At 43.6% G+C, this 22,366-nt stretch overlaps 1 protein-coding gene and 1 long non-coding RNA gene across 8 annotated transcripts in view; one reads left to right on the top strand and one right to left on the bottom strand.

Annotated features, from left to right (window-relative positions):
• ZNF423 (zinc finger protein 423) overlaps positions 1–22,366 on the bottom strand; it is a 438,674-nt gene that overhangs the window by 25,923 nt on the left and 390,385 nt on the right. For all 7 annotated transcript variants that reach the window (XM_069082540.1, XM_069082545.1, XM_069082546.1 and 4 more), the window contains 2 exons: positions 5,029–5,160; positions 2,243–2,358 (listed from right to left, as the gene is read on the bottom strand). In XM_069082540.1, the coding sequence (XP_068938641.1) occupies positions 2,243–2,358; positions 5,029–5,160 (248 nt within the window). The remainder of the gene's footprint in view (positions 1–2,242; positions 2,359–5,028; positions 5,161–22,366) is intronic.
• The window catches only part of LOC138157080 (uncharacterized), a 29,310-nt gene continuing 21,392 nt past the window's right edge, over positions 14,449–22,366 (top strand). Inside the window, exon 1 of the long non-coding RNA XR_011167290.1 lies at positions 14,449–18,439. This is a non-coding gene — a long non-coding RNA (uncharacterized lncRNA). The remainder of the gene's footprint in view (positions 18,440–22,366) is intronic.

The raw sequence follows: 22,366 nt of genomic DNA, 5'->3' as shown, positions 1-22,366 counted from the left end.
CACACTCCCAATAGCTTCTTGGTCTCAGTGCAAGAACAATCCCCAATTCTCCTGATTTTCAAGATTCCCTATGTTCAAGCACCCTGGCTTCTCCCTATTACTCAAAGTCATAGAATGCTGGAACCAGAAGACATTTTAGAGATTATGTGACCCAACTCCCTCTTTTTTTTACAGACGAAGAAACTGAGGCTAGAAAAGAGAAGTGAAGAGATAGAACATGGTCTTAGAGCCTGGAGGTCTTCTGATTCCAGGTCCAATGTTTGTTTGCTTGTTTGTTTGTTTGTTTTTTTCCCTTTCTCCCCTCAGGTTTCTTCTTTATCAGCCAAACATGACCTCAAGCTATGTGATAGAGAAAAAAGCCTGGTCTCACTATAAGGTCAAACCATTTAACTAGTCTAAGGCCCCAGTATACAAGTGCCTTTACCGGTTCACAGTTAAATATCACACTTGGATTTTCACTGTGTTAGAAAATCCTTGCATAATGATCAGCAGCATAACGACTATGAAAACGTAAATGCCTACAAAATCCTCCTCTCCAAAGCAGGAAAATTACAATTCAAGTTACTTAATGAAAGCCGTTATTTGCATAGATTTGGCTATGCAACAGCACTTCCACATTTAAACGCTCTGTAATTAAAATCATTAATTGCAGAAAATAGTGGCTCGTTAAGGCTATAATTTAGCAAGGTTTTCGGCATTTGAGGATTTGATTTAAAAGGTTAATGTGGGAACCCAGGAAACCACCACCTCAGATGATCCATGCTTGGGTTGGGGTTGGGGGGGGGGGAGGAAGTATGGTCTGCCACATGGAGAGATCTGCCCATTGCCCTGAACCTGCCACATTAACAAGGTGTAGTGAAAACTCGGGCACACTTATGCAGATGAGGCTCAAAGAACAAGGGCAGGCTGAAGTCCCCTTGGGAGGCTGGAGGAGGGGAAAAGAAAGGGAAAAAACACAAAACCTGAGAAAGAGAAAAAGATCCTGCATCCCTCCCTTGACATGAGAGTACAACAGGATAGGAATCAACTTGGGAATTCAGCAAGTCAAACAGAAACCCTCCAAAGTTTAAGCAAATCGTAGTTTATAAAAGCTAATAGATTTAAATGAGGCATGCAGTGTGTGGTTCTATAAAAAGCCTGCATTTGTCAGGGGACACCAGGAGTAGTTTGGTAGCTGAGCTAAGCAGGTAGTAATGGTCTAGGTACCTTAGAACATGCCAGGATTGGCACTTCAGTATTTCCCAAGGCAGAATTGCCAAAAGGAAGGCCTGGTGTTGCTGTCTAAACTTAGTGTGCTAGGGAGCTTGTTGGGAGGATAACAATCAGCCCACTCAAAGGGTCTTGGGAGGCCTTGTTCATTCCAATTATTTTAAGAATAAGAATACAGTTGTCTATACCAGCGGTTCCTTCTTTGCAAATGTAGGAATAAGGGTGGTGAGATCCCATCCAGGAGATAAAGAGATCTAATTTTCAGGCATGCCTCTCCTACTGACTTGTCCAATGACTGGCAAGGGACATGCCTTCTCTGAGATTTGATTTTCTAATCCACATGATGGGAAGAATAACCCTGGAACTTATGGATTAATTTGATCATTTATATGATAGTGTACATGATGTAAATTCAAGGCAGTATGATAATTTTGGTACGTGGGACCTATTTAAAAAGGCTAAAAAAATAGCCCAACTCTGAGTTAACACTTTGGTAGTGGGTAGAGCTTCTCATTATGTGGTATGCATGTGTTTGTGTGTGGCACATAAGTCTAAGGTAGTACACTAAAAGGGGCCACACAGGGTACCAAATCTCAGAGTGAGAAGGGTTCTGAAGAGACCATCCGCTCTAGCTTCATGCAGGCAAATGATCAGACCAAGATAGGTGACAATTAATTCCAAACATATTGGAACCAAATCGTGCTTGTTTCTCCCTTTCCTCCTTAGGCCAGAGATAGGATAGAGTGGGAAAAGAACCACGGACAGGAAGGAAACTTGGATTCCGATCCCAGCTTTGGTATCAAATGTCTGTGGAACCTCAGGCAAGCCACTTCCTCTCTCTGGGGCTCAGTTTCCCCATCTGTAAAATGAATGGGTTATGACAGATGCACTCTTCAGATTCCTTCCATCTCTGCTTACCTGCATGAAAAACACCATCTCTTCCAGAATCAAGACTGCCAAGCTGACCAGAAGAAAGGAGCTAGAAACTAGGAGAGAGAATATGACGACAGCAAGAAAAATGAGAGGGGCCTACCTGGAGTTCTGTCTGAAAGAAGAACTTTTGTGGACACTGTGAGCAGTCATAGATCTTGTCTTCTTGCCCATGCACCGCAAAGATGTGTTGTTGTAGCTTGTTAGCCTGTACAAAAACTAGAAAGAAAGCAAAGACAGTCAGAGGGCTGAGAGCCACCAGACCACCTCCCAGTTCCATTAGATTCAGCTACAACATCCTGCTCTCCAAAGCCCAGCAGATGACACAACTGCCATCAGTAAGTCCACAGGCTTCACCTAGAGAATGGTTCCAAGAAGTAATCTGGTGTCCAAAGACAGAAAATTCACTTACTTACACTGGGCCCAGGCCCAGGCCCTCATCTATCCTTGCCATTCCTATGCATGTGAATGCTGACAAGTCCCTGAGCTGGTGACTTCCTGCTCAGCCTCAACTACCTCATCTGTGAAATGGGGAGGATAATGATGCCCACCTCCCAGGGTTGTTTTGAGGCTTAGATAAGATAATACATGTGAAAAGGTTTTGTAAATTGTAAAGCACTGTATAAATACAAGGGGATTATTGTTAATACTCAGTGTCAGTCAGAATCTAGCATCCAGCAGGTGTTAATGCTTGCTGATTAACCAAGCTGACCTCTGAGGTCCCTTCCAACCCCGGATCTATGCTTTCAGGATGCTGTCATTAATTGATAATCAGAGTAAGTTAGAGTTGGCAGGGGAGGTTGGTGTCGAGGGACCACCTAGTCCAACTCCATCATTTCATAATGGGAACACTGGCCCATGGGAGGGAAATGATTTGCCCAAAGTCACAAAGCAAGTCAGTGGTTTATGTGAGTTTAGAACAACTTTCCACATCACTCAATGCAGTTCTTTCTTTTGGGGCCTAACAAGGCTCATCTGGTGATGTGTAGGAAGAATAGGAAGAAGCTGAGATTGTTTATGGGGAAAGGAAGCTAGGGAGCTAGAGGCCTGAGGAGTATGTGGAGACAAAAGGAACAGGGTTAGCCAAGGGAAGAAGGAGGTCCAGAGACTTAGCTCAGCTCCAGCATCTCAGCTTGGCATGAATAAATAAAAATCCCTGGCCCATGCTCTGTGACTGTCATTGGGCTCCTCAATCAGTTACCCCAGGACCTAGAGCAGGCTCGCCAAAGTGAGTGGGGAGAGAATGGCCCCAGTCTAGCTTGAGTGAGAGACTCAATGCTTCTCATGGAGGAGGAGTAGGCCTTTGCCAAGGCAAAGTTCCTTCTACCAACCCCCTCCTACTACATTCTGGATTTCCCAGTATCAGGGAGCCCACCCATGGGGAAGACACAAGCCTGGCTGGGCCCTGAGGGGTAGGGAGGAGCCCCTGAAGCAGCTGTGTCTCTGGAAACAGAGAGATCCATAGTTCCCCCACCCCTACCCCCCACCCCAATCCCCACCTCCATGTTAGGCCAGGCTCTCCCTGGGGTGGGGCTTCCCACAGTGACAGACGGCAGATGTCGGGGGAGGCAGGGAGAACCCCCTCCCCCCCACACACACCGGCTGCCATCTGGGCGGCACAGGGAGGGAGAGGCAGGGCAAGGCCCTTGAGACTCACTTCCCCCCCTCTCCCAGCCTGGAAGGCTGTCAGATCACAGAGGGGAGGTAGGGGCACAGTTTGGCCTCTGTAGCCTGGGCAGCTGTCCAGGCCTAGGATCCAGGTCTGACCAAAGCAAGAGGATTGGGGGCTTTTCAGCAGTGGCTGCCCTTGCTCCCTTCCAGCCAAATCACTGGGAGAATAGTGGAGACAGTCCATCGGTCAAAGCAGGGGGCTAGGGAGGGGCAACTCCCAGGGGAGATTATCCCCACCAGCATCAGTGGGCACAGGTGGCCCAAGTTATGGGCCAAGAGGAGCTTAAAAAGGCAGCCTGGGACAGTGTGAGGGAGGGAACTGAGCCAGCTCTGGGAGGTGGAGGGGATGAATCAGGGGGCAGGCTTCAAGGAAAAAATGGGAGCCACATACACATGGTAAGAAAGCTCAATGACAACAAGAAAGGTTTGGATTAGAACTTTCTAGCAGACTCAAATTACTGTGTAAAAGAGTGAAAAACTAAGGGGCAGGGGAGGGGAGCAGTGCCAAGGCCTGAAAATAGTGTCCACACCAAAAGGAGACACACACTCCATATGACTAGGCTGGGTTTGAAATGGAATACATGTGCAAGTGCTCTAAAAAATAATAAAAAGTACTATCCTTTATATCTGAGTCTGGGATTCACAAAGTATCTGGGGGCAAAGGTCAGGCCTATTTGCTTGCTGCAGTCCTAACCATGTTAGGGGGTCTTCCTTCTTCCCAGCTTACACCTTTGTTGGTTCCCCAAAACACCCATGAGTCACCACTACAGGAGTGCTAAAGACTTTCTGGTGTGATGATGATGATGATGATGATGATAAGGAGAAGAAGAATAAATAATAATTTAATATCTACTCACATTTCTAAAGCCCTTTATGATTTATCAGGCAGTTTCACCACACTCTGAAATAGGTAGCAGTAGTATTATTCCCATATCATAGATGAAAAAACTGAGGTCCACAGAGGCTAAGGAGTTTGCCCAAAGTTGCATGAGAAGCAGAAGGCCCAAGCCCCTCGACTATAGGACCAGTGTTCTTTTCTCCACACCATGCTGCTTTTTCCACGATGAACTTTCATCAGAGATCCCCAGAGTTGTTAATAGGCATTCAGACAATTCAGGAAGGAGAGGGCTGATGTCTCTACCTCCCTCTAATTTCCTCCCCAGACAAGCACAGGATTCTGACCATTTCCCTCTTCCCAGTCCATCAGGGAGGCCTTACCTGTAAAGCAAACAGGGCATTTGAACGTGCCTCCCATTCCCTCGAAGCTGTGCTCGATCAGGTGACAAAGAAGCTTGGCCGGAGAGTCAAACATCTGGTTACACAGCTTGCATTCGTGATTGATGCCTTCCTCTGCAAGGTTCAAATGATACAACTTGTTAGTGACACAGCAGATTAGCGTCTGAAAGGCAGGAGGCTGGGAGCCACAGCTTCCCCTAGAATCCACCTAGGCAACAGTTTTAGCTCCCTCCTCCCTTCAGCCCCTGCCCCACCCCAGCTGTACTGCACACCCCAGGATAACCCACTGTTCGTATGAAACACTGGGCATGGGACTGGGGACAATCTGGGCTGGAGGTAATTGTTGTCGGTGTAGTGTGTCTAGTACTCAGCACTGCATTTCAGGAAGAACACAGATAACTTAGAGCCTTCCTGAAAAGGGTGGCAGGGGGGGTGACCACAATGACAAGGGGATACAAAATCAGGAAAGAGGAGATTCTGTTAAACATCCAAGGATGGTTAGCTGAGAAGAAGGGGACCCTTAGGGAGGGTTGTAGGGCAGAGAAGGGACATTAACTTTGTCTTCAAATAGATGAAGGGCAGTAATAGGGATTAAGGGATTCAATTTACATTGTATAACTTCAAATGAGAGAAAACAAAAATCAATCAATCAACAAAACTTTGTTAAATACTATGTAGCACCCTGTAGGTATTAAGGAAACAGGCAAAAGTGAAATAATACCTGACCTTAAGAAACTTACATTCTACTTGGGGGAGAAAGAGGTAGTCACAGTTAAGTAAATACAAGATACAAATGCTTAAGAAAATGGGGCACTGACAAACAAATAGAGGAAGCAGGCAAGGTCTCTTGAAGGAGGAAGTAATTAAGATGAACCCTGAAGGAAGCTAGAGGTTCCAAGATAAAAAGGAAAGAGGGAGAACATTCCAGGCAAAACAGATAGTATGTGCAAGGGTATGGACATTGAGAGATGGAATATTATGTACAGAGAAAAATCCCTAAAACAGTTTGGATGGAGCATAGAGGGTATGAGGAAAGGAGAGAGGGAAGGAGGAAAGAAGGAATAAAGGATGAAAGAAGGAAGGAGGAAAGAATAAAAAATGAAAGAAGGAAAAGAGAAAGAAAGAAGAAATGAAGGTAAGAGGAAGGCGGGTGGGAAGGAAGGAGGGAAAGAGAAAAGGGAAAAGGGAAGGAAGGGAAGGAGAAAGGAAAGAAGGAAGAAAGGAAGGAAGGAAGGAAGGAAGGAAGGAAGGAAGGAAGGAAGGAAGGAAGGAAGGAAGGAAGGAAGGAAGGAAGGAAGGAAGGAGGACGCATTTCAGAACTTTCTATCCACAAAGCACTGTTCTACTCCTGGCAATGAAAGAGAAAAGTCAGAGAGTCCCTGCTGTCCAGGAGCTCATGTTCTAATGAGAGAAATGACATATCTGGAAGGCTTAGTTACAAATAAGAGGGAAGATCCTATGATTTTAGGGTGTGATAGCAAAGCAGGAGATGATGCTCCTTCTTTAAGTGTCATCTCCACTGATAAAATCCTATCAATGTCTGATGTTTCTGAAGAGAAACACGGTCAGACTTGTGATTTAGGAATATCCAAATTTGGTAGCTGTATAGAAGGTGGGTTGAAAGCAGGGAGAACAATTTGAAGGCTGCTGCAAGAGCAGGGGAGCAGACTAAGGGCCTCAACGAATGTGGTAGTGATGTGAGCACAGAGGAGTCAACGGGTGCGAGAAGGGAGGTAGAATCATCAAGACTTGGCAACGGATCAGACACAGGGCAGGTGGGGGGGAGTGAAAGTGAAAATGCGAATAGGATCCCTAGAACTGAAGAGAGGCAGACTTCACCCTCAATACAAAGAAAAACTTCCTGGCAATTAGAACAGCCTAGAAGTGGAATAAGTTGTATGTGGATCGAATGGAGGGGTGGAAGCATGACTACTTGCCAGGGTTATCAGTAGAGTGGGTTTCTGGCTCAATAAGGATTAGACTAGGTACCTGAGGACCCTTCCAGCCCATCTCAGGATGCTACATGCATGACTCTGGGAATGCAGCTAAAGTCACATCTTATGACCTGAATACACTGCCTCTTAATTATATGCACTAAAGGAGAAAGACCAGTGGTGCAGATAATCCCAAACCACAGACGGTCCAAGCGTTATTGGTTTTGAAAGGCATTTTGTGATAGACAGAATTGACCTACGTTGTTGTTCAGTCATTTCAGTTGTATCTTACTGTGACGCCATTTGAGGTTTTCTTGGCAAAGAAATCACTCTGGCAGGAGTGGTTTGCCGTTTCCTTTTCCAGCTCATTTTACAGATGAGAAAACTGAGGCTAATTGAGTTAAGTGATTTTCTCAGGGTCACCCAGCTAGTAAGTGTCTGAGGTCAGATTTGAAATCATGTTTTCCTGACTCCTACACCACTGTGGTTTAGGCTAATATTAAAACAAGAGAGCAATGCATTTGGAGCCAGAAGACACCGTTTATACTCTGAGATCTGCTATTTACTTACCAGTATGATACTGGGCAAATCACTTCTTTCTAGTCCTCAATATACTCAACTACAAGATATGGGTTTTGGACTAATGTTGCCTCCAACTCAAAATCTCCTAACTTTATTATGAGTTTTTGATTTCTGGGGGAGCTCAGTAGTGAGCCAGGTGGTAAAGGGAATCTGGGTCTGAGATTTTACAAATTTGCCAAAGAAAATCCATAAAGTAGATAACACACAAACAATGGATGGACAGATAGAATGTAAGCTCCTTGAGGGAAGGGACTACTTCATTTTAGTCTTTGTATTCTCAACACTTAGCATAGTGACTGGTATATATAAAGCACCAAATAAATGCTTGTTGATTGATTAAATAAAGAATGATCTATAGGGGCGGCTAGGGGGTGCAGTGAATAGAGCACCAGACCTGGAGTCATGAGGACCTGAGTTCAAATCTGACCTCAGACACTTAACACTTAACTAGCCATGTGACTTTGGGCAAGTCACTTAACCCCAACTGCCCCTCCAAAAAGCAAAAATAAAAAAAAATGAATCACTGTACAATATAAAAAACGATGACACAAAAGAAAGTCGGTCAATATATTTAATAAAATTCTTAAAAAAAAAAGAATTATCTATATACCTTTCACTCTCTACTGAAAGGGGGAAAAGAAACAAACCTAATGTTTATCTTTCCAATTTGAGATTTTCTGAATCTCAATTCTCAGGTAAACCATTTCTCCTCTCTGAGCCTCAGTTTTCTGTAAAATAAGGTTAGACGATGTCATCTCTAAGACCCTTTCTAGTTTTAGAGGCTTTGGACCCAAATCCTCATTCCAATCATGCGCCAACTACCCTTTGTCCCTTAGGCCAAATAATGGGTATTAGTGTCCATTATGAGTGGAGAAAGACAGAAAGGGTTGTAGTGGTAAGAGTCAAGGACCTACACTTATTCTCAGTGCATTCCAACTCATCTCATGGGAAAATTAGCCCAACCAGGAAACAGAAGTTCCCTGAAATTCCCTGAAAACCCAGGAACCTGGAGTCATGTTTGAAAGAATTGCATTGCTGGCTGGAAGAAAAAGATATACCTGATCTGGGTTCATAAGGTTCTATCTCCAGGTCCCCCTGTGCTGGGATGGGGATGGGAACCAAATCAGGGACCAGGTAGGTACCCAACTTCTAGTCTAGGCAGTAACTAAACCATGACATCCACAGATACCAGGCGGGCTTGCCCCACATAACACACCGGCTGTAATCTACTGAGTATTTGACATGTCTCAGGAGCTGTTGCAACTAGGACATCTGTGCAGATCTGAGGTCCAAGTGAAATCTTCATTTAAAAGAAAAAATTTCATTGAAAAGAAAAGTTTCTGTGCCTGAGGCTGACTCACAGTGTGCACATGCGCGCGTGCACACACACACACACACACACACACACACACACACACAGTGCACAGGCACACACATACATATATACACACCTGCCAGGCTCATTCACACCCCTTCCATTCCCTGGGTGAGGCTGGATTTCATCTCCATTAGAAAAGTCAAGCTTATGTATGAGGGGAAAAGACAGTCGTTTAAGGAACAGAACTTAAAAAGCACAGGAATGCTCAAGACACCTCCAGATCTCTGTGTCTCAATAGCCTGTCCTGGCAGGATCTGAAATTCCACTATTAGAGATCCACATCATTCTGTCTTAAAGGCTTTGGGGTCTCCCAATCAAAAAACAGATACTCCTTAAGCCATTAACAGACATTAAGACTTCAGCCCTGGAGAGCTGGAGGTAGATTGGTTTATCAGAGGGCTTTCCAAGTGGGGCATCTACAAGAGATCAAGATGCTCCCCTCTAGTAATGGGAGGTAACAATGGGAGACAATCAGGGGAAAGTGAGTGGTTCAGAGAGTGGAAGAGACACCAGAGAACTGGGGCCGAGCCCAGCTCATGATGATGGGTCTGCGGTTTGGACACAGAGGTATCAGTTAAGAAATTACTTTCCAATCCCTATGCCAGTTCCTCCTGATCAGCAGGCCTCCACTAAGTTCAAGCATTGTTCAGAGTTGCAAAAGAAGCAAGACTTCACAGGATAAAAGGATTGTTAGAGCAGGCAAAGACCTTAGAGGTAACTAATTTAACCCCTTTCTTTTACAAAGTTGTGGCCTGAGGTCCAAAGGGGTTAATTAATTTACCCAGAATAACAGAGCTGAGATTTGAATGCAATTTAATTACAAATCTAGCATTCTTTGCATTGTACTTTCCATATTACTTTCTGTGCACTATTCCCCAATTCATCTTGGGTGTTAGGCTGATCTGAGAGTTCAACTTTTGACGGTAGTAGCAGCAGTAGTAGTATCAATAGTAAGAGGGACAGCAGTAGTAGTAGTAGTCAGTAGTCAAGTTTAGACATGGCAGTATATACTTGATCAATCACAAAGCCCTCAGGACCCAGACAGGTGTGTATGGTAGAAAGGGCGTGGAGTCAAGAAGTCCTACATTCAACATGCTTTCAACATTTACCAGCCATGGGATCACGGCTAAGTCACTTAACTTCCCTATCACTTAAGAGTTTCCTCATCTGTAAAATTGGGAAAATAATACCTACACCTCACAGGGTTGCTGTGAAAACTCCTATAAAGATGATGTACTTGAATCAATTTGAAAATCTCAAAGTATTTTATAAATGTTGTGTTACCACTATTAACATGGACAGATAGCAAACATATTTAGCAAGATATAGAGAAAATTGTTGTTCAGTCATTTCAGTTGTGTCTAACTCTTTGTGTGACCCCATTTGGGATTTTCTTGGTAAGGACACTGGAGTGGTTTGCCATTTCCTTTTCCAGCTCATTTTACAGATGAGGAACTCAGACAGAGTTAAGTGACTTACCCAGGGTCACACAGATAGAAAGTATCTGAGACTGTATTTGAACTCAGGTCTTCCTGACTCCAGGCCCAGTGCTCTATCCATTGAGTCACTGGCTACCTCCCATACAGAACACTGGGCTCTACCTAAAACCTCTCCTATGATTATAATAAACAAACACTCCTCATTCTTTTACTCTCTGATTCATCCCAGCTCATTCCAACTTTTCTCTAAAATCGTCCCCCACAATGAGCCCACACCAAGCTCCCCTTCTTCTGTCTATACAACTTGCTTTGGAACTCCCCCATACTGCTTCCCCATCATTATTAACTGTTTTATGCAGACTCATCTTGGGTCCCCAAGTGAACTGTGAACTCTTAAAGGTCAGGGCCTATGTGTACTATTTCTTCTCGTGGTACCCTCAGCACCAAGAATGCTAAGAGATGAGCACAAAGACATTCTCAAGCCACGTGATATGGTAAAAAGAGTAAGGGATTGGTGGGCAGGAGAACCAGATTCTAGGCCCAGATCTGCCACAAATCCATGTTCTCACCCTTCTCTAGGCCTCAGTTTCCTCAACTATCCAAAGACAGGTCTCTAAGGTCCCTTCCAGCCTTGCTTCTCTATCACTCTATGAATCTATCCACACTGAATAGAAATCCCTACTGGGTAATTTTGTACGCTCACATACTATCCCCTCCCTTCTCCCTCCGCACCCCACCTCAATTTTCCACACACACCCCCTCACTCCCTGCTGATCTCCAGCCCCAAGCCAGTCCTCAGGGCTGCCAAGCTAAACCTAGGAAAGGACAATTTATGAGAGCAAAGCCGAACAGGAGTCCTTACCCACTTTGCTGTGAATGGAGACATGACCGTCTGATGCACAAACATGGAGAGGACAAAGAAAGCCCCTGCAACTTATAAATCAGAGAAATCATGTCTGACATTCACTTTCCATCCTCTGAGTGCTGGGTTATTCATCAATCCGTTCTCCTCTGATTCATACGAGCCCCACCAGGTAAGGAAAACACCAATATTCATAAATATGCACACACAAACACTCTTGGAATTGAAAGCTCAGGTACTGGGTGTCTAAATGCCTATAATTTACATCAAAACGCAGTCCAAAATCCGCCTATGTCAATATAAGTCTCAGGCTAATTATTACAAGGGCCTCGCAGTCAATTAGGTGTTTCTAGTTCTGTTTCCTCCCTCTCCTCCCAGACCCTCCACATATTTTTAAAGAGTTAAACCCTAGAAGGGAAACAAAAATAAAACAAACTAAAAATGGGATGAAAAATAATAAAGCGTAATGGGTTCCCGCGGATCTGGGAATCTCTCCCACTTGAGGCGAGACCTTTGATTTGCAAATCCACTTCTGAATTATAAGGCCTTCTCCTCACTGGCAGGGGGTTTGGATACACTCCCACAGGAGTCCATTATGTGTTTCTCTGTCTATAAAACCATCCAGCAAAAGAGAGAGAGAAAGAGAAAGGGGGGAGGGGAGGAGAGAGAAAGGGGGAATGGAGGTTGGGGAGGAGAGATGATTACCATGGTTAGCTAGAAAAATGTTTCTTTTTCATGCATGTACATCCCCCCAAATATGAAAATGCCCAAGGATAGGACTAAAATTGCCACCATAATCACTCTCTCCTCACTGGCATTTACAGCCTCTCTCATTTTGAACAGCTACAGATAGCTGCACCTTCGGAGAATAACTTTCTTGAATTATATAAGAGCAAACAGCCGCACGGAAGCCACCTCTGGGCCAAGTGACAAAGCTCTGTCTGGGAGACCACACACTCCACTCAGGCGTGGGGCACTGGGCTTTTGTGAGTGAAAACACACAATCACTCCTCCGATTTCCCTCATTTCTCTTCTCACTACCCGCCCCCCCCCGGGTTTTTTTCTTCTTCTAACACATGACAGACATCTGTAAGAGAGACCCACATAACTGGCAAATTATACAGCCCAACTCATTTGTAAAATAAAATGCAGATTTCAACTCCTCTCTCTGAGAGATCTCTCCTCTTGCTTCCATGTAAGTGAGGTCTGGCTCGGGAAATCTATTGATTTATTGTTTTGGGGTGATTTTTTTTTAAATGATGAACAAACATGAGCCAGCAAACATGATCCCAAGCTTCCTCTTTCTTTCTCTTTTTTTTTTTTCCCTTCTTCTAGGCTTGAGAATAATAAGCGTTAATTTTACACTACATTTCTCAAAAAAATAATAGGATGTGCTCTTGCTTAAAACAAGCCGGCCTGCTGGATTCTTTCAGGCTGAAACTGTGTCAACCCAAAAGAGGAGCGGAGTGCTTTGTGTAAAAGTATCGTGGGGAGATGATAGTATCCTGTAATGTTCTCAGTACCTACTTTTGTCTCCAAAAGCATTTGATCCCTGGCAGACACATACTTATTTCCATACTGGTCTTGGGGGAAGCCAGAAGGAATGAGAGCTGATTATCAGAATCCTGAAGGTGAAACCTGGGTGGAACCCGCTGATGTCAAAGGCAGGCATTTGTATAAATTTGGAGGTACATAATTTACTGCCTGTTAGCGAGGATTAGTGGGTTGCAGTGACCCAAACGGGCTGTGCTGGTGAGGTGCCAGGGCATTGTTCTTAAGTTCAAACACATTTGAGTGTGACGGGTGCTAGACACATCGATGGGCCACGGAATGCCACTCGTGGTGGGAGGCTGCCTGGCCCATTTTAGACTGAAGACATGCTTCTTCTTAAAGCCATCTCCCTAGAGGCAAAGTGGGTTTGTCGTACACAGTCATGGGCCGCTAAGACTAGGAAAGAGCCAGGAAGCATTGCTTCCTAATGAGGATATGATATAATGAACAATGCATGCATGTATATATGTGCCTATGTATCATTGAATCGCAGTCGATATCAGAGATCACCAAGTCTAATCTCTCTCCCTCATTTTAAAGATAAGGAAATGGAGACTCAGAGAAGTGAGATAATTTGTGTAAGGTCCCAAACATCAGATGAACTTCCAATTCTAGAGACAGGAAAATTTGGCAAAAGACTACAAGAAGTGGCACTTGCCTGCCAATGAAAACACCATCACTTGGGACAGCAGAGAGAGGACTGACTCTGAAGTCTGAAGACCTAGGTCTAAATCCTGCTCCTAGACGTACTCCGTGCTTGGCCCTATGTCACCTATCCTCCTTAGCTGAGCCTCAGTTTCTTCACCTGTAAAATGCCCAAGTGGTATGACATAGCCTCAGAATTCTCTTCTAGCTCTAAATCTCTGACCCTATGACTCCAGTGAGGTAAATCTGCACCCAAGACAAAATCAAGTCACTCTATCCTATTGGCATAGGATAGCAGATGAGTATTTGCTTTACTTTTCTGTATTCCCTCAACTCTAGGTGCCCTCTGCAAGTGGCAGACTTGTCTCAGTCTTGCTACAGTTCTGCCACTGGGCGTGGGTGCCCTCTCTCTTTCCACCTAAGAGTTGGACAATAAAGGAGGGAGTCTATTTTTACCAGCTATTAGAATTTAGCAAGGCAATGGGAGTGTGAAGATTTCCAACTAAATGGGACAGGTATTTGACAATTCAGCACTCATTCCTTGACTGGACAGAGCAGTAGCATCCTAAGAATGGTACATATTTGCTTCAGCACTAAACTCGGAGGTAATAAGGAGGAACAATCTTGCCGCTGCGGAGCAGTGTATTCCCTGAGTTACCAGCACTTGTAATGAACTTTGCCAGATTGAAATTCCACAGCTCCAGACACCAGGAAGCCCACAGCCACGGATCATGCCCCAAAGAGATCAGCCTGAGGGAGCTTCCAATGAGTGCAGGGAGGAATGCTTTCACTGGGTCAGACAAATGGATACCAGGAGAAAAAAAAATACAAGGCTTCAGGAATAAAGGAGGAGGAGGAGAGCCCATTTGTTCACTGGAGCAAATGAAGATTTAAGAGGGCAATCTGGGAGGAGGAAAGACACAAGGAGATGACCCTACTGACACCATCCTAATAAATGGCTGTAAACAGGCTAGGAGATGGGATTGTGAAATACAGTACAATGGGGAACTCAGCCCTTTGTTTCCCATAATGAACAAAGAGTGTACAAGTGTACAGTTGCAATAGAATGGTGGGGTATGTGTGGGGGCAGCAATACCATCTCTATAGCCAGATCAGGTTGTTTATTTATTGATTTGTCATTAAATACTGCAAAGAAATTCATCAAGCCAGGCTTGGGAATGGCATAGAGATTGGAGGTTGAGGATGGGGGGAAAGGTGAAAATGGAATTTACAATGGGAATGGATGAAGGTCAAGTCAGGAAAGGGGATCTTAAAGAGTGGGCTTTTGGGGAAGACAGGGGAGGGAGTACACATCTATCAGAAGAAATGGGTTGGGAAGGCACTGACGATGTGTGTGTGTGTGTGTGTGTGTGTGTGTGTGTGTGTGTGTGTGTGTTGGGGAGTGGTGAGCAGGGCCCAATACAAACAGCCCCACAACATTAAGAGCCTCCCAGCAATTTAACACCACTTGTCACTCAGGGAAGGCAGCCCTTGCTGGACAGCACACACCTCCACAACCATTTTCTGCTTAGATATTTTTACTAACTAATCCAGGAGGACTGCCATGAGCCCTCCCTCCTACCCCGAGGGAATGCCTTTCCAGGCCTTTCTGTTGAGGAGGGACCCAATTCCCGGGGTCCCAAGTGTCTCAGGAAGACATAAACGAGCTCTGGCAGCCTGAACCAGGGCCCCACCGGGATGTAGAGACTCTTCAAAACAGAGCCCTGACAATTAAGCAGTCTGAGTTTTGAAAGGCCTGGGATTGATGGCGTGGACAGTGAAAATATCACCTGGGGAGCTGGGTGTAGTCCTCTGGAGGTTGCCTGAGGTCAGTTGCCATGGCAACGCAGAATGAGCTCAACCTTGTAACTGACCCTTATCTTTTTTTGATCTGTGGGCCACTTGGGGCCAGGGCTGGAAATCAACTGGAAAATAATCCGGTCACATATCAGAAAGAAAACTATTTATACTTATTTATCTGGGTACCACCAATATCTAGCTTTGACAACTATGCCACATTAAACAGGTCTTGTGCCACAATGGCTAGGCCCCTGCACAATGATATTTTGGAACTGGACAGAGGACAACTGGATCCCTCCCAACTCTGAACAAAATATACCTGTCCACATGTGTGAATGACTGAGGCTGTACATTAACAAAGAGGATAGGAAGCAAGCCTTTACAACACTGTTTGTTACTGTTGGTGGCTGTCTGATGCTCTGGGCTTCTACCTTCCAGTTCAAAAAACTAGAAAGGCCCCAAAGTCCAGAAAATAGGCTATAGGGACATCTGCTCTTGGTTTTCGCTTAAGTATATGGTTTTTAGTTAGATCTGATGGTTTAAATTTTTATTATTTTTTGTTCTAGGCCAAGAAGAGTTTGAGGCAGATGTGTATCTCCATCAGTATCTGGGTGTCAGACTTGGAGAAGACGTTACAATGAAAAAAACGTAAGGAAGATGACCAATGCAGGCCTTTTTTTTTCCATTTTCAAGGCAGTATTAGACCAGCCTTGTAAGATACTGCACCCTCCTCCTTGAATTTCCTGAATGGAGCTGACAACAGTCCAAAGTTTGCCTCTGGATGGTGTTATTCCATATTAAATGCAAATTAAATGAAATGTTTTTCTGCTCTCCAAAGCTCAAAACCATAGAGACTCCAGATGACTGACTGGATCAGATTCCAGGGGCCAATTTCCCCTTGGGGTGAAAGAAACTGGATCTTGGATAGGGGCTGGCTCAGCTCAGGAAGGATAACATGAAAACCTGCTACAGATTCATCATCCCAATAAATGGAATATCTCATATCATTTCACCTATTCCTTTTTTTCATCTGAAACTTACGCTCAAGAAAATAGAAAAAAGCCTCAGGTCTGAAATCCAGAAGAACTGGCCTCTAGTCTTGGCTTTGCCACTAACTATATCATGTGACCTTGAGCCAATCATTGTACCCTTCACTTTCTATGAAATGGAGAGAACAATACTTTCTTTCAGGACTGTTGTGAGGCCAGGATGCTATAACACATTCAAAATCACTTTGGAGAGGCAAAAACCATTATACCAACATGAAGAATGATAATGACTATTAGCAGTATTACCAGCATGGCTCTCCAGCCTCCAGATCAGAGCCCAGGGTGTTGTAAATTTGCAACGGCAGAGGCCTCTATGGGTTTACTCTGGAGGTTGGAGAATTCCAATCCTCCTTCAAGAGCCCCAGCCAACAGAGGATTTTGTCCCATGTGGCCATGAAGAGGGCGAATGTTATTGCATCTTGGGGAGCTGGATCAGGAAAAGCACTGCTTCTATCATCTACTAAAGAAATAGCACAGATGGACAGTTAGGGCCGTCCACTTGGAGACAATGAATTCTGAAAGTCTTCATCAAGCACATACCCCAAGAGGAAGTATGTTTCTATAGATCTATAAGAATACACAGCGCTAAACCAGTGTGTGTTTGAAGGACTCATTACCATACCAGTTACCTAGGCCAGGCACTGTACTATGCCCTGGAGATATACATAACAATAAAAAATAAGTACTTATAAGAGCCTACTGTGTGACAGGCACTATGCTGAAAACTAAGGATACAAAGACCTAAGTGAAAAAGTCCTTATGTTCAAAGGGATTATTTTCTACTTTAGGAACTTCTATGTCTGGTCTTCCTATGGACGGATGTAATATATCTTCTCTTGTTTCTTTAGGCCAAGCTCTTAGCCATTTCCCTCTTTTTTCCTTTTCCATTTAAAAACTTAGACCAAATCTTCATGGAGAAGATAAACAAAGGCAGGCACATGGGTGTGATGGAAAGAGCATTGACTTGGGGGGGGGGGGTTGGTTTTTTAGGGTCTATAAAAGTATGTTTAAGATTTCTACATTTTTAAATTTTTTTTAAAGAATTTATTTTTGTTAACATTTTTTATCTTGAGGTCTAAATTCTCTCTCTCCCTCCAGTCCCTCCCTTACCCACTGAGAAGGTAAGCAATATGAGACCCATTATACATGTGAAGTCATGCAAAACATACTTCCATATTAGAAATGTTTTAAGAAAAATAAAGTAAAAAAAATATGTTTCAATCTGCAGTCAAGAATTTTTCAGTTCTCTCTCTGGAGGAGTATAGTATTTTTTATCATGAGCCTTTTGGAAGCACACTGGATTTTAAGCAGGGGATATATATATATCTGAATCCCAGCTCTGTTACTTAGTGACCTATGTGACCTTGGGCAAGTCAACCACTCAGAACCTCAGTTCACTCTTTTTACAATGAAGGGGTTGAAGCAGATGATCTCTCCAAGGTCTCTTCCAGCTCTGACTCCCATCATTTGGTGATTTGTTGATTTAAGGTAAGACTTATAGCTAGCTCTATTCATCTGACTTATCCTAGGCCTTACCCAGCCCTTTCATGGCAACTTGATCAGCAAAAAGGGTCCTAATTATGAAACACACCGAGTTTAAGAGTTTCCAAAACAAAAAGCAGCATGCCTAGATTGAATTAAATTCAACAAACATTTCAAAGCAATATGCCAGGCCCCGATGGCACAAAGACAAATATGATTTAGTGCCTGCCCTCAAAGAGCTTACATTCTATTGGATTTCACTAAGCTATAGGATACAAATGAAATAAACCTTGCTTATGTCGTCTTAGCCTTAATCTAGTCGCATTTAACAACTTCTTAAGAATCAGTGGGTATGGAGGATAGACTTCAATCAAATGACTCTCTCGATTCTTACAGACCTTTAGCACCCAAGTCAGTGCTCCAATCATAGAAAAAAAAAAAAAGTTCGCTCAGTGGCTTATGACCCTCAGAATTTATTGCCCTAGACAGGCTATGGACAGAGGAAAAGACGCCATCTATACTCAGAATGCTAGGAATTTAGAACTCTCCCAGGGACTCCCCTCCCCTTGTGTCCAGAGCATGTCGAGAGTATTTAAATCTTCAGAGGTCCAGAGTCAATCACCTCAGAGATCCTCTGAAAAATCCACTGGTTGAGAATACAGTCCTGATAGGTAAGGTTTTGTCTGTTCATTTGGCTGGGTTCTTTATTTGTTTGGAGTTTTCTTTCTTTTTTTTTCCGGCTATATCTTGCCAAAAACCATGACAAGCTATGTTATTTCCTAATCATTTCCAAACCAAGCCCCTTTCCCCCTAACCATCCAATCCCATCCTCTTTCTAGCTGCCCATTTGAATGTAAGATCTTTGAAGATAGGGCTTGTCTTCTTTTCTTGCATTTTTATACTCAGAATTTAGCACAGTTCTAACTTGTTACTAAATACTTGGTACTAGATACTACAACTTCCTCCCTCCCTTCCTCCCTCTCTCCCTCTCTTCCTTCTTTTGTTATAATACACCATACTCCTACTGATGTGTGTAATAGATTACCAGATTAAAGTTTTCCATACTGAGGCAATATACTATAAATCTATCATGTTAATAATCCTCAGATTAATGGCCTGTAATAGCATACAATTAACATGACAGGCAGACTGCAAAATAGCTGTTGTCACCTATCTTCTCAGTGATACATGGATTACAGTGGTCACATAAACTTCCACTATGTTTTCTTCCACCCCCTCTCCCTTCCAACTGTTGACACTTTTTCTGAGCCAGACAACATCACAACAAAACCAGACAGCTCTCATTAACACACTGATACACAATTCAGGCAATATTTTCAAACAGTCTCCATGACAGCCTTGAAACATCACCGCCTCTGGAGTTATGACTTTGAGCTTTAAAAAGCTAGCCAGAACTCAGCTTCCAATTTTTGTTTGGCAGCTACCTCCTCCAAGAAGGCTTCCCTGACTGATCCATACTGGCTCTGATCATGCCAAACACTCTACATTCTGCATAAGAGTAGTGAAGAATGGTAAATGAACATGTAGAAAGATTAACAGGTGAATGAAATGTTTTGTTTGTTTTTTTAACAAACATCCAAACATCTGATTGAGTGAGTGTTGTCCCCTTCAGAAGTTACCATGAAAGGCTACAGACATATTCCAAAACTTTAATCACTGATTAAACCATTTGGAGCTAGTGATACAAACTGCAAGAAAATCAGTCACATTATCTTCACATCTTGTATATGTTTTCACATTCCTGTATTTGAATTCTTGCATATTTTCACACACACAAAGTATGTGTGAGAGCCTCTTTTCTCAACCCTTTCTCTTTTTTTCTACTCTCCCCTTTTCTCTTCTGTCTCTCCTTTTCTTTCCCTTTTTTTTTTCCTAATCTTTTTCTCAAATCATCTCTTTCCCTTTACTCCTCTTTTCCCAGGTATTTCTCTCCAGGCTCCCCAATTACTCTCTCCTTTTTTCCCCAACATCTATCACCTTTTCTGTCTCCCTACTCTTTCTCCCTATCTTCTCAAATTCCCCCTTCTCTTTTCTTGCCCCCTCTTCCTCCTTCCTCCTCCCACCCTATCTCTCCCCTCTCTTTTCTTGATTGGTCAAAACACAGTATGTATAGACCATTCCTGTGTTGGGTCCAAATGAACCTCCAACCCCACCCCACCTCCTTTTTGAACAGCAGGCTCAGCTTGTTGACAGATTTAGTTTCCACAGCTGAGGCTGCCACTGGAGAGTTATGAGGCACAGGGAGGCATTATCAAGGGAGCAACAGGGTCTCCTCTGGAGAATTGGGGGAAAAAAAAGAAAGAAAAGAAAGGAAAAGGGCTATCTGGGATGATGTGATAACATTACTGCCCAGAGGTAAGACTTAGTGATGGAACAGTGAGGTCCCAGGTCCTCAGCAATAAGATGAGAGCCCTCAGTCAATTTCAGGTCAAGAAACATTTACTAAGTACTCACTGTATAAAGTTCCTTGGCGATAAGGTAGATACAAGGTTTAGATAAGATCCCCCCTCCCTCATGAAACTTATAGTCAAGTATATATACACAGAATACTATACTTCAAAGTTACATTATTTCAATGACGTATGGAGTGCTAGACCTGGAATCAGGAAAACCTGAGTTCAAATCTAGCCTCAGGCACTTAGTAGCTATGTGGCCCTGAGCAAGTCAAAATCTCTCTCTGCCTCAATTTCCATAAGGAAATGATAATAGTGCCTACTTCCCAGGGCTGATGTGAAAAAAAAAAAAAAATGAGATCATATTTGTAAAGTGCTCTACAAATTTTAAAGTGCTGAGAACTGCCAGTTATTTATTAATAACAATAGTAGTAATTTAATATTATCATCAGTATGGCTATTTCCCTGCCCTCTATGCAGAGAACAACCTCTCATGCCTGGAATTCTCTCCCACCTCATCTCAGTGTCTCTGGCTTCCTTTGAGTGTGAACTCAAATCTTACCATCCCTCCCCCCATGCTAGATTGAGTCTTCCCTCCAAGAATCTCTCCAACTTGTCCTAAGTCTTCTCTATCAATAGTTGTTTGTGTGCTGTTTTCCCCACTACACTACGAGCTTCAGGGTATGGACTGTCTTTTGTCTTTTATTTGTATCCTTAGCACAATGCCTGGGATATAGCAGACCATTTAACAAGTGAATTCTCATTCTGAGCCTTACGGAGATGGTCATCTGAAAAAATTCATCAATTGTTGACCAGTCTTCTGATGATGAGGTTCTCCAGATTCAGTCAGGGTGCTCTGTGGACATGCAAGTCAAGTCCATCATGGGATCCATATTCAAAGCCTTTCAGGCTGGATGGAACCAGTCAGAGACTGCTTCATTAGCCCAGCCACTAAGAAGCCAGGATGCCCTTTCAACAATGATAAAGCATCGGAGGAAGATGTCAGTGGAAGGATCAAGTGGACACTGGGGACTCTTTGTAGGTTTAAAGAGTATCCATAAAGGTGTCCACAGCCCCTCTTTTCCTCTTAGATTACAACACACATCAGTACACACACAGACACAAATAATCACCATCCTTCTAAACCTCTCTGCTGCTTCTGACACTGTCAATCACCCCCCTTCTCTCTAGGTCTTTGGGGTGCGGCTCTCTTCTGGTTTTCCTTACTACCTGTCTCACTGCCTCTTTTTACCTTTGATAGCTATTCATCCAGGTCATCCCTACTTACCTCAGGTGTCCCCCAAAGGTCTGTCTTTGGCTCTCTTCTCTTCTCCCTCTAAACTTTGGTGATTCTCATCAATTCTCATGAATTCAATTATCATGTCTATACAAATAACTCTGAGTTCTATTTATCTAGCCTAACCTTTCTCCTGACCTCCAGTCTCACATGTCCAACTGCCTACTAGACATTTCAAATTGGATGTGGACAGTTTAAATTCAACATGTCCAAAACCAATCTCCTCCCTCTTACTCTCACGAGACAGACACTCCATCTACTGGACTGGGTGCCTTGTGGGTGACTATCCCCCATGCCTGGAAGGCTCTCTTTCCTTGTCTCTGCTTCCAGGCTTCATTCAAGACAATTCAAATTCCACCTTCTCCAAGAAGTCTTATAAGGTCCACCTCAATTCCAGGGCCTCCCTCTGAGTTTACCTCTAATATACCTCATCTATACAAATAGATCTTATCTGTACATACTTGTTTGCATATTATCTCCCAAATTAGAATGTGAGCTTCTTGAGGGTAGGAATGGTTATTGCCTTTCTTTGTACTCCCAGCACTAACTAAGCAAAGAACCTAGAACATAGTGACACATTTTTAGAATGTGCTTGGAACTCTCTTCTCCCCTGTGGCTTTGGGATACACCTGATTTCATGGTGCTCTGGACAGGCTAACTCAAGCAAAATTTGGCGACCCTGACAGTAACTCCTGGGCGTCCAACATCTGAGCAGCTGAGAAAAACACAAACAGTAACAGGAAGCAGCTTGGAGGAGAAAAGTGTGGACAAACTGCTGAGAGGGGTAGGGAGGAGGTGTGGGGGAACAACATGGGGAGAGTCATCTCTAGGGCTGTCGAATTAGACAGCTTTCCATATTTCCATACCAAGCCAGTGAGCTGAGCAGC

The sequence above is a fragment of the Petaurus breviceps genome, unplaced genomic scaffold, assembly GCF_028583685.1.
Source record: "Petaurus breviceps papuanus isolate PSGF00001 unplaced genomic scaffold, PetGlider_PUasm1.0 171, whole genome shotgun sequence".
Taxonomy (NCBI): Eukaryota; Metazoa; Chordata; class Mammalia; order Diprotodontia; family Petauridae; genus Petaurus; species Petaurus breviceps.
Note: the sequence above shows the minus strand (reverse complement) of the source record. Positions and strands in the feature narration are given on the sequence as shown.